This window comes from Micrasema longulum, unplaced genomic scaffold (assembly GCF_059751315.1).
Source record: "Micrasema longulum isolate JH-2025_06_02 unplaced genomic scaffold, ASM5975131v1 h1tg001111l, whole genome shotgun sequence".
In the NCBI taxonomy this organism is placed as follows: Eukaryota; Metazoa; Arthropoda; class Insecta; order Trichoptera; family Brachycentridae; genus Micrasema; species Micrasema longulum.
Window position 1 is genome coordinate 188965 of NW_028278299.1, and position 13062 is coordinate 202026.

Here is a 13062-nt window from a genome sequence, read left to right on the forward strand (position 1 = left end):
AAGAACATTTAACTAACTAACTAACCATCACGCCATTTCCCCAGAGGGGTAGGCAGAGAGGATAGAACGCCAAACCACTCTGTCCTGGCACACTTCCTTTGCTTCCTTCACATTCATACATCTTCTCATGCACGCACGTCGATTATTCCGACTTTTCACATGACCACTTTCAAGAATTTGTTGTACTTGATCATGCCATGTCTTTCTCGGCCTTCCTCGACTTCTACAACCAGACACATTCGCATCATAAATCTTTTTAGCCGTTCTTTCATCATTCATTCGCTTCACATGACCGAACCATCGAAGAACATTTAAGAAAAGGTAATATAGAAGTCTAGGCATCTACAGGGCTTATGACCTGTCAATGGCTGGTTTAAGTGGCCACTTTACACACTCTGTAACATTCACCATTCTGCCTATATTTGAACATCTATATTCCTTCAATTCTTTCATCTGTTGATGTTTGTGAAGTTAAAGAGCTGAAACCTTTATTTATGCAGGTGAGATTCATCTAATTGAATTATTTCACCTACATACTATGCAACGCCTGAAAATGTTATTTTTTCAATTTCTACACTTCTTCATGGACCAGGTAATTTATCAACAATATTTTGAGTTTGTCCAAATTTTTGTAGACAAGGACTGGATTCAACTCCCTGGGGAGCTGTTTATATTAACATATTACAACAGAGATGAAGAACATTTAAGAAATTCAATTAGATGAATCTCACCTGCATAAATAAAGGTTTCAGCTCTTTAACTTCACAAACATCAACAGATGAAAGAATTGAAGGAATATAGATGTTCAAATATAGGCAGAATGGTGAATGTTACACAGTGTGTAAAGTGGCCACTTAAACCAGCCATTGACAGGTCATAAGCCCTGTAGATGCCTAGACTTCAATATTACCTTTTCTTAAATGTTCTTCATGTCTGTTGTAATATGTTAATATAAACAGCTCCCCAGGGAGTTGAATCCAGTCCTTGTCTACAAAAATTTGGACAAACTCAAAATATTGTTTAAATTATAGTTCTAATCGAAACATGTTTTCAGCCGCTCACTGCTTTTTTGACGAACAGAAGAAGAGAACCAACGATAAAGAACTTTACCAAGTAGCTGCTGGTAAGTACTACAGAGCGTGGAACCATCCATCAGACATTGGAGTTCAGCACTCGAAGGTTAGCAAAGCATTTTCAACAGGCTATACTATAAAAATTTTCTTACAAAAAAAAATTGGCGCGTGAGACAGAATCAGAATCCTAGTCGATTATTCTCGACATTTTTTTTTATTTATTTACATGCATGTAGTTTATTGCAGATTATTTGAGACATAAGTCCCAACTCCGTGGGACTAAAAGTCCTGTATAGAGTTGGGGGTTGGGACGAGCAATTATTTGACACAGACACATGAGTATACCATCACAAATATTATATAGGATCAGAAACACACCAAAAATAACAATAATTTAAAAAAACAAATATATGGCACATCAATATTTATTTATTTGACGGACTTATGCAGTCCATTCTAACGATGATAAATACAATTTCTTATAATAAATACAGGCACTAATAAAAATTTTATTTTCCTAGCTTTAATTTTATTTGGCTGTTGTAAAAATACAACTAAATAAAATTGAAGCTAAGACAAAAAAATAAAAATTACTACCTCAAGACAAGATCCGGTCTATCTTAGTGGTTTTTTAAATCTATTTAAATTAAGACTTTTTTGGTGTAAGTCAAAAGCTTACACCAAAAAAGTCCAGATCTTGTCTCGAGTTTACAATACGACGCAATCGGGACATTGGTGCATGCAAGCCATAGTTTGTGCTGTGTTGATCGAGGAACAGCGCATTATTATTTCGCAACCGGCGGATCGGAACATTGAATGCCACATGTTCCAGTAACGATGTTACATCAACTAAGCTATTCAGCAAAATAGTAAACAGTAAACTCAACATTCGGAAAATCATCAAGGAGTATCCCACTCAAACCCCCCCACTAAGAAAAATCCAGTCCTTAACTCCTCTCTGAGATGTACGTAAATTCTTCAATCGTCAGAATTTTTTTTTTTTTTTTTTAATAAATATTTGCGTTCTTATGATTTACCCAAATATTTAATTTTGAGGGCCATTTTCAACGAGTTGTAAATAACTCACTATTAGAAAATGGAATCAAGTTGGGGTAGAGTGGGTATCGAACCACGGACCTTTGGTCCGTGGGTCCGAGACACTAGCCACACGACCACAACCCGACCTGATCCAATTGATGCTTTGTTTTTCATATATTAGTTTCAATCTTTCAAATTCTTACAGCTATAAAATTAAAATAATTTACATTATTCAAATGCTGTAAAAATCACTCTTACCTTTTCTATTTTTCTTACCTGTACTTAACTAATATCTACTGGAAACTTCTTTTTTTTTTCCTAAAGCTATTATTATTTTTTAAACAAATTTAATCGTGTACCTATGTACTTTTATGCAGTATTTTATATTTGTCTATTTCTATTTTTTTTTCCATCTAGTGCCTTGCCGGGTCCCCTGACCTTGGCGATCACTCCAGCGAAAGCATATGTATCTGTCTTGCGCAAATTTTAAAAGCAAAAGGGTGTGTTTATGTGTATTTGTATGAGAGTAAGTTGTAGATGTGTGTTTATGTGTATTAGTGAAAAAGTAAGTGTTCAAGTGTGTAAGTATGAGCATCATTAAATAGTAAGTGGGATTGTATCGCAGCCAGATATAAGGAGTCTTAATTTATTTTTAAATAAATTAAGGGGCATGTAAAATATATCAATAGATGAAAAAAACGCATTTTAGTTAGAGCAAGAACGATAGAGGAAAGCGTGTTGTGCATAGTTAGTGCTACAGACTGGCAGATGGAACAAATACTTATTTCTTGTCACGCGAAAGGGGACATTGAGATTAATTTAGGAGAGTAGGTTAAAAGAGTCTACTTTATTATTTGATAATTTATGTAAATGACATAATTCAGATACGGTGCGTCTATTTATCATTATATTATCAAGGGTAAAAAATCCATTTTGTTTGGCAGATTGGCTGTAAGTACAAAGCGTTTGATTGTTTTTTATAATCTGAGTATTTAAAAAAATTTCGTTAGACATTTTCAATCCTCTCGATGTTTGTTATGTATTGTCTATGATGCTTGACTTAATTTTGCCTGATGTAAACGGCTGTTGACGTCTCTTTTTGTTCTATCATTCCAGATGATCCTGCTTCCAAGGGACACCTACTAATTGGCGTCTTTCAATGTTGCTTCTAACATTACTACATTTATCTGCTGCTCGTTACGGCCGAATAAAAAAATGTGTTTAATTTACAACCTTTGTCATAATGGTGGTTGAATAATCGTTGATCATTTCAGATTAAGCAGATAATCATTCCGAACCGGTACAGAGGAGACGAGCAGAATCACCAGAGTGATATCGCCATCCTGGAATTAGAAGAACCATTCAGGTTCCATGACTCGATCCACCCTGCCTGCTATGACCTCTCCCTGGAAAGACACAACACTTTCCATCTACAGCACGATAGCCTCGGAAAGGTCAGAGATCTTTTAAAAAGTTTTTTTGTATCAAATTGCTGTAGATTCAAATGCATCGAACGAAAAATATATTAATGCCGTTACCATATCACTCTTAGACATAATTCCACGGTTTAGACTGCTCCAAAACTATCCAATGATTAGAGATTATTTACTATTTATAAATTTATCAATAATATTTTGAGTTTGTCCAAATTTTTGTAGACAAGGACAAAAAATTTGGACAAACTCAATATTTTGTTGATAAATTACCTGGTCCATGAAGAAGTATAGAAATTGAAAAAATAACATTTTCAGGCGTTGCCTAGTATGTAGGTGAAATAATTCAATTAGATGAATCTCACCCGCATAAATAAAGGTTTCAGCTCTTTAACTTCACAAACATCAACAGATGAAAAAATTGAAGGAATATAGATGTTCAAATATAGGCAGAATGGTGAAAGCCCTGTAGATGCCTAGACTTCTAAATTACCTTCTCTTAAATGTTCTTCATATCTGTTGTAATATGTTAATATATAAATTTGTTGCAGGGAAAACATTTTTAAGAAGGTAATATGGCCTTACGACCTGTCATTGGCTGGTATAAGTGGCTTCTTTACACACTGTATAACATTCACCATTCCACCTATGTTTGAACATCCACATTTCCTCAACTCTTCCATTTGTTGACTTTTATTTATTTATTTTATTTTCTTTTATTTAGGAAACATACAGTACAGTTACAAAGTTTTATATTTTACATAGTTAGACTTAAATCTAATGGACCAGCGAAGTTTCCATATTATAAATTAATTATATGTTAGGTTATTAATTAAAGTACAAAAAAGAGAAGAAAGAAAAACACAAAAAGAAGTTGTTTAAAAATTTTAATTAAAGTTTAAAAAATTAAGAAAATTTGTAAAAGTAATTAAAATAAAGAATAAAAAACATGCTCAGATGTAAAAATAAAAAAAATAAATAATGACATTTTTTAAAAAGGAGAAACATAAATACAATAAAAACACATACATATTTTAAGGGATTCAAAGAAACGATTAGACGAATCTTTAAAGAATCTTTAAATAAGAAAATAAATTTAAGTCAATTTAAAAACATCTTCAAAATTAATGACACACAGTAAGAGCGGCAATATATTTTGTGAAGTAAAAGAGCTGAAACCTTTATAATGTGGGTGAGATTAATCCGGCTGAACCAATCACCTACTAGGTAACGCCTGAAGACAATCATAAGCCCTGTAAATGCCTAAACTTCCATATTCCCTTCTCAAAATATTTTTTCCCTCTCTGTTGAAATAAATTTATAAATGCATTAGTTTAATTTTAAAATAAATGCTTATTTTTTAGTAAACGGTTTTGAAATCTAACATACTTTTAAAAAATACAATTTATAACATTTCTTGATTTAATTTTAACAAAAAGGTTTCAAACTTTTTACCAAGCTCTTTCTTGTACCATTTTTAATATATTTACAAGATTTAAACAATTATTTTTTTAAACTTACGCACCCACACACACTCTCCCTCTCCCTCACTCATTTACGCATACACACATTAACATACACATGAATACAAACGTCACACACATACAATTACGTTTACTCTTTTCTTTTATTATGTGTCTATAGATTTACATTAGATTTTTGAAATTGGCTTAAGTAGTGTTAATATTTTTCTACTTATTTTGTTTATGTAATAGCTGTAAAAATCCCAAATAAAATAAAATAAAATTATGTAACTTAGTAGACATTATAATAATAAATATATACATCTCCCTTCCCCTCCTTATCATCTTTTCAAGCATCCTTGTCCAGATCTCGCCCAATTTACAATAACTTACTGTTTTAAAAAATATCCAAAAATTCTTTGATTATTGAAAAATATTTACGAGTACATGAAAATAACATTTTTATATTTGTAAACTTAAATGTATTTATTTAATATGTAATATATTTTCTTTGCTAACTTTGTGGAAATCTGTTATTAGTTCTGAGTTTATAAACTGTATCTGTATGTTTACTAAAAATATGCATGTAGAACTGTTGATTTCGCAAATAAAATAAAATAAAAATAAAAAGCTTCTCTTGTTAATGAGTATTTACTTTTTTTCGTTTTCACTAACAATGATAGTGTATTTTATATTTGTAACATTTATTGTAAATAGCAAATAAAAATTATCCGAATTTTTTAAAATTATTTTCTGGCAAAAACAAAAGAAACTAATTTATTTACGTACGCTCAATGGGCATTTTTAAGGACATGTTTATACATAGAAAATTATTATAAAGGAAAGTAGAAAGACACAATGGTTTAATAGACTTGGTGCGAATGGAAGCGGGAGAGATTTGTTTATAATTGTATTTGATTCAGTGATCGTTTGAAAGAAGACAACTTGTTACCAAAGAAATCAAGACTGGTATGTTTGTTGGCAGACCGAAGAAGACCTGCGCATAGGGGAATCAAAACCATAGTTAGTTCTATGGTTATCGGTATGAGAGAGTAAGTTTTTTCTGTGGTTTCTAGTTGGGATATTAAATTTTATTGAGCTCAGTAGTTCAGGCGCATCAAAGAGTGAGTTGAGAATTTTAAATACGACTAGAAGGTCGGATTTATTTCGACGGTCTAGAAGAGAATGATATATTTAAGCTAGTTTTTAACTCATTTAACGTAATTTATTATATAAATAAAATTAACAAATTACAACAGGAATGGAGAATACCTTAAATAAGGGAATATGGATGTCAAGGCATTTACAGGGCTTATGACCTGTCATTGGCTGGTTTAAGTGGCCACTTTACACACTGTAACATTCACTATTTTTCCTATGTTTATTTATTTATTTAACTTTTTGTACATAATGATTATTTGTACATTGGCGGGCTTATTGCCAAATGGCAATTTCTTCCAACCAACCAATAAAATAAAAGTTTTATTTTTATAATTCAAGTTACAGTACATATTCAATAGAAAAAAAAGATTAAAAATTTAAAGATATATAAAAATAGAAATAAACGTATTTGTTTATAAATTACCTTAAATCGAAACTATTACTCAATGGGAAAAAGGAAAAAAGAGGAAAGAGGAAAGAGGAAAAAGGAAAGGAGGAGAGATTAAGGAAGAGAAAGGAGATGTTTCTTCAGACGTGATTTAAACAGAGATAATGTAGTAACATCTTTGATGGTGGATGGGAGATGATTCCACAGTCGAGCCGCATGGACACTATATGAGTTAGAGAAGAAAGAGGAATTGTGTATGGGTATTAAGAGAGTGCCTTGAGAATGAGAACGAAGAGGTAAACCATGAACTGATAAGCGTTGAAATTTTTCACACAGGTATATAGGAGCGTTAGGACTATGAAGTACATTGAACAGAAGTGAGAGGGAGTGATAGTCTCTCCGCTGTCTAATTTTGAGCCATTTCAGTTGCCTACGATAATCAGAAATGTGGCCATATTTCCTAAGACCAAAAATGTACCTTATGCATGTATGGTGAAGTCGTTCAAGTTTATCGAGTTGCTCACAGCTTAAATCAGTCATGGAAACATCAGCGTAATCTAGAATGGGTAGTAGTAATGCTTGTACAAGAGTGCATTTTACAAATGTGCAGTTTACAAATGGAACAATTGAAGAAATATGGATGTTCAAACATAGGCAAAATAGTGAATGTTACACAGTGTGTAAAGAGGCCACTTAAACCAGCCGATGACAGGTCATAAGCCCTGTAAATGCCTTGACATCCATATTCCCTTATTTAAGGTATTCTCCATCCCTGTTGTAATTTGTTCATCTTAATGACTCCCGAGGGGGTGAAATCCAGTCTTTAGTCTACGAACATTTGGACAAACTCAAATATTGTAATATAAATAAAAGACGAGTGATACTTTAATCCACAAATTTAGAATATCCAGTGACCGGTTTCATCGCTTTCGCGACATCTTCGAGACTGGTATCTTTATTAAAGAATTTAATGTATTTATACAAAACAGAGGTAAGGATGGATAATTTAAAGTTATATGAAAGTAAATTAAATAAAGTTATTTTTATCTTAAGGATCATTATTGAAATTTTTTCTTCGGGTTAGAGGTAAAGATAGATAATTCAAAGATATATGAAGGTAAATTAAATAAAGTTATTTTTATCTTAAGGATCATTATTGAATTTTTTTCTTGGGGTTAACTAATGAGTTGATATAATGCTATTTTAATGAGTTCACTCAACTCATTAAAATAGCATTATATCAACTCATTAGTTAACCCGAAGAAAAAAATTCGATAATGATCCTTAAGATAAAAATAACTTTATTTAATTTACTTTCAGATATCTTTGAATTATCTATCCTTACCTCTGTTTTGTATAAACACATTGAACTCCTTAATAAAGATACCAGTCTCGAAGATGTCGCGAAAGCGATGAAACCGGTCACTGGATATTCCAAATTTGTGGATTAAAGTATCACTCGTCTTTTATTTATATAATAAATTACAATGAACTTCCATCAAGAATTTGCACTTACAAACTTAAATATCATTGTACGTATATTGGTCTAAAAGGAACTAATAACAATAATGCATTTTTTGTCTATAAACGTTGCAATTTCTAATGAACTAAAAAACGTCTTGTTCTAAATGTTATTTTCTTTCCACGTCTGCAGGTTGCCGGTTGGGGCATCACTGAGACCGGTCTAACTTCTGAGGAGTTGAGAGTCCTTCAGCTCCCCGTCGTGCGGATAGAGGACTGCGCCAAAGAGCTGAACAATTACAACTACAACAGATACCTGACTTTGGATAAGATCTGTGCTGGATACCTAAATGGTGAGAGTTGCAAAGTCAAGAATATGTTTACGTATTAAAACAGAGATAAAGAGCATTTAAGAGAAAGGAAAATAGTCCAGGCATCTGATCTGTCATTGGCTGATTTAAGTGGCCATTTTTTTTTTTTTTTTTAAATAAACGGCACTTGGTGCATTTTACATATTAGTTACAAATACAATGAAATATACATACATGTAAGCATAAGTAATACAGAGCATTTAAAACCATATTATTAATTACCAAATTAAGAAAGTCTGAAAAAGATAAACCATTTAAAATAATAAAATATTACCAGTTATAGAATTATCGATAAAAAAAAAGGTAATTTGGTAATGGAAATAATTTGAACCAGTTAAAAAACAAACTAAGAGATTAAGTTTGAAAAACATAAAAAAAATAATTAAAAATATATGTATGATTATTTAAAAATAATACTTAGGTAAATAGTATATATTTATGTATAAAAATATATAATGATGTAAAAAAAATGACGGAGAGAAATATTTTGTGCTTATAAATCAATTCAAGAAAAGAAACGAAAAAAGAAAAAAAATACTAATAAAGAAGTTTTAAACAATTCTTAACAATAGTAACAAATAGTTACAAATAACAAATAAAAGTTAACACTATCTTAACGAAAAGCGGACGGTAGCGAAAAAAACGAATTCCAATCAGTTTTTTAAAAGGCATAGAATTGAGAATAGTCCAGAAGGAGCGTAGAATCATATTTGAATGCATCGGACTGTGTCCAAAAAACCCTCCACTTCGCCTCACTTTCACCGCGCGCATGCGTGTAGTCACCGCGTAATGTTGCCAGATCGCGAAAAATATTATATAATCATAACACAAATTTGTTAATTTCTCTAAAATTTTGTTGTACACGCGGAAACATTGATTGACACAACAGAATAGATAAGGAAATAAGAGTAATTGAATTAATGAACTTTGAACATAAAAAATGTAACAAGTTTTATTTTACATATAGCGGATATTTTTATGTCATGTTAAATAATATATGATGAGTAAGGTAGCGTAAACAATTTAACTACCCTGGCACCACTAACAAAATGTTCGTTATGTTTTCTTTGACAATCTGACAGGTGGCAAAACAATTCAATTTTTAAGTAATGCATTTGCTACTTACACATGCATTTGCTACTTTCACGTAAAATGTGATCCCATCCTGTTTTTTTTTATCTCAGCAGTATTTCTACACTTTAAAACGACACGACACGGCATAGTTGAATTCAAATATGGAGTTGCGTACTGAGCGACGTCTACAAAGAAATTAATGGGTCAAAACGTAAAACTACTCCTTTCAGAGTAGTTAAGTCGCCTTCTGTTCGATGCGCGTATCCGGTTTCTGGACTATTCTTAATTCTATGGTAAAAGGTTATATTTGAAGAAAGGATAGGAACATGGAAATGGACCTACCTTTGATACGGTGAGGATGTTCTTCAATTTTGGGCACTGGATGATGAAATTCACTATGAATTGTGTAACGATTTATGATAACTTTTAAAACGACGCGCGACAATTCCAAGTATTTTTATGCAATCTAATGTAATGTGTCAAAATGTTGTTTTGATTTGTTCCAAATCTAAATGTTCTTTTTTGTATTGCCTCCATCTTGATGTAAGGTAGGAACCATAAGGATGGGTCAAGGGGTATTGGAAAGAAAAATAATCGGCCAGGAATGATATTGACAAATGCTGTTATTTACTAAACACACTTAGTTTCTAAATAAGCAAACTAATAGTATTATTCAATTAAAATCTATTACCTACTACCATTATCTATTAAAACTATTAGTAACGAGAAAATGTTTAAAAAGGCTATAAAAAAATGGATAGTGGAGCTAGGTAGAAGTAAAATGGATTATCTCATTTGCCCAAACCAATATTGAATCAACTGCTCCACAAGTGTATAGCTTATGTTAGGTTTTGTTATTTTCATTGTGCGTTTTGTAATGTAAATAATGTAGATATACATATATACCTAATTTTTAAAACTGTCTGAATATTTTGTTAATTATCTCTGTTTATTAAGTTAGTCTTCTTTGTTTATTCTCAAATGTAAAAACATTTCAAAAAAGTGTATTGTTAAGTGTCCTCGGCACGACTTACCCCAGTGGGGTCACATTATTTACATTAATAATTATAGTTTGTAAGAGCAAAATATGAATAAATAAATTAAAAATTGAAAATTCTAAATGAAAAAAAAAGAGCGAAATCCCTTATTAATGCGGGCGAATTTATCTGATTTTACTATTTTACCTGCTTAAAATAGTGTCAAAAAAAAATCTTGAATTTAATCGACATGGATGATGGTCCCGATCGCAGGGGCAAATCATCCAAATAAGCGATTATGCACAGCTTACCATTATATTCGACTTTCTATAATAATGTTGTATAGTAACTATGTTTACGGGAAAATAAATAAAATACGTCTACCACCGTTTATATCATCCTACAAAAAAAAACTATCAACAATTTGAGCACCGGCCAAATACACATAGAATTTACTCTGTGCCCGGCCCATTTTTGTGAAATTTCATGCTTCGTGAAGGGTTTCTTAAAAGTGTAACAATTATGAAAATACTGGGTTAAACCAATCGAAACTTCTCGTATTTATTTTGAACAATTTAATAAGTCATTTTTGTATGATGGTTTTGCCATCATAGGCCTTTATGGAGAGGCGAATTGCAATGTTCGCACATATACAGGGCCTCGCTCCTTTTTTTGTGCTGTGTATCCCGGAGCCGTGTAAATACGTGATTATTACAACGCTCTCGAGGTGACTTTCACGAAAATGGCGCTTTATAAATTATCCAAACATATATATATATATATATATATATTATAACTACGCGTTGTGTGCCGGTCCCGTGTTTCCACGTAGTTTGCAGCAGCAAAAAAGTAATAAAGTCACTAGATGTCAATAAAATGCACTTTTTTAAACAGCTGTTAAACCACGTGAAAACACGGGACTGGGACACATCGCGTGGTTATATAATAAGTGTAATAAATAATGTAGAATATTGAATGAAAAACAACGTATTTACAAAACTTTCTTTGGGCAAAAACATTAAATTACGTGCCATTAATTAAAACGTGCATTATTTATGAAAATAACAGGTAAATATAAATTTAATGACATTTTATTAATAGCAATAAAACAGTTATTGAAAGTAAATAGTACTTAAAAAAGTCAAGTAAAATAATTAAATGAAAGGCAAATGAAATGACATAATGGTTAGGTATGGTTAATTATGACAATAAAGCTAGGGTTTCCTAGGACAGCGGTGCCCGTATCTTAACGGTCGTAGTGAACGGTGATGCGGTGGACAGCCGTCGTAACAGTGACTAGAGAGTGGTTTCCTAGGAAAACTGTTTTGATAACATTTATTACACCGTTTTCCTAGGAAACCACTCTCTAGTCACCGTTGCGACGGCTGTCCACTGCATCGCCGTTCACTACTGCCGTTAAGATACGGGCACCGCTGTCCTAGGAAACCCTAGACTTAATCTTGCGCAAAATCTCTCATTGCGTCAGAGGTAGTTTGTTATAAAAAAATGTGGAATTGATTCGGTATCCACTGCTCTAATACCAGCAAACCGTTGAATTTCGTTGAAAGCAGAGTATTATTACTGCACAACTGGTGTACTGGTGTTTTAGAACAAGCTATTTCAGTAGTGGTATACCGGAGGACTCCGATGTTTTTAGAATTAATAGAATCTGAATATATGAACAAAATGACATTCATAACTCAATTTTGAAAAAAAATTATAATTCTAGCCTTTGAGCTTTAAGTACAGATATTATGTACCACATAGGACATGTGGCGTTTGTAGTGGCCATTTTTGGCATTATTAATTTTAAAAGGAATCGGCTAGTGCTCAGTGTTGACATTTCAATCATATTTTTATTTTTTTGTAAATTGACTTAAATTTATTTTCTTATGTTTCATTTAAAGATTCTTCTCATTGTTTCATTGAGTTCCTTTAAATATGTATGTACACCGCAAGACAAAAAAAATTACGAGTTTACCTGCTACCGCGCCCCTTGACTTTACTGAACCCTTTTTCTAAGAAATCCTTTATCGATACCTCTTTCTTTTGTTTAATAAATTAAGGACACTATGTGTCACTTTTCTACAATATTTACATTTTAAAATGTCTCAACAGTCTTGTTTTACCCGCGTTTGAGTGAACATAACACAACAATCATGGAAAGTGCAAAGCAAATGTCGATTGCGATAAAATCCAAAATAATCACATTGTCGCAAGAAAACATATCTAATTGTGAAATATCTCGTCGAGTTGGGTATTCAGAAGGTGCAGTGAGGTTTTTATTTAAAAAAATCCAAGAAACTGGATCCATAGAACGGAAAAAAGGAAGCGGACGGGGGCGCGTGACATCTGCCCGAGATGATCGCTTAATAAAAAAAATTGTTATGCGCGATCGATTTTTAACGGCACCTGAAATACACGCAGAGGTGCAGTCTACCAGCACATCAACATTTTCAGTAAAAACAGTGTCCAGGCGGCTGTTGGAGCATGGTTTCCAAGCACGGAGTCCCGCAAAGAAACCATTACTCACGGACAAAATGAAGAAGGCTAGACTGGATTGGGCGAAAGAGCACCAGAATTGGACCTTGGAGGATTGGCAAAATGTTGTTTTCTCTGATGA

At 32.4% G+C, this 13062-nt stretch overlaps 1 protein-coding gene across 1 annotated transcript in view; it reads left to right on the forward strand.

Annotated features, from left to right (window-relative positions):
- LOC148276988 (modular serine protease-like) overlaps positions 1-13062 on the forward strand; it is a 37126-nt gene that overhangs the window by 21152 nt on the left and 2912 nt on the right. The window contains exons 10-12 of the mRNA XM_088233485.1: positions 1055-1179; positions 3386-3565; positions 8211-8370. Coding sequence (XP_088089611.1) covers positions 1055-1179; positions 3386-3565; positions 8211-8370 — 465 coding nt within the window. The remainder of the gene's footprint in view (positions 1-1054; positions 1180-3385; positions 3566-8210; positions 8371-13062) is intronic.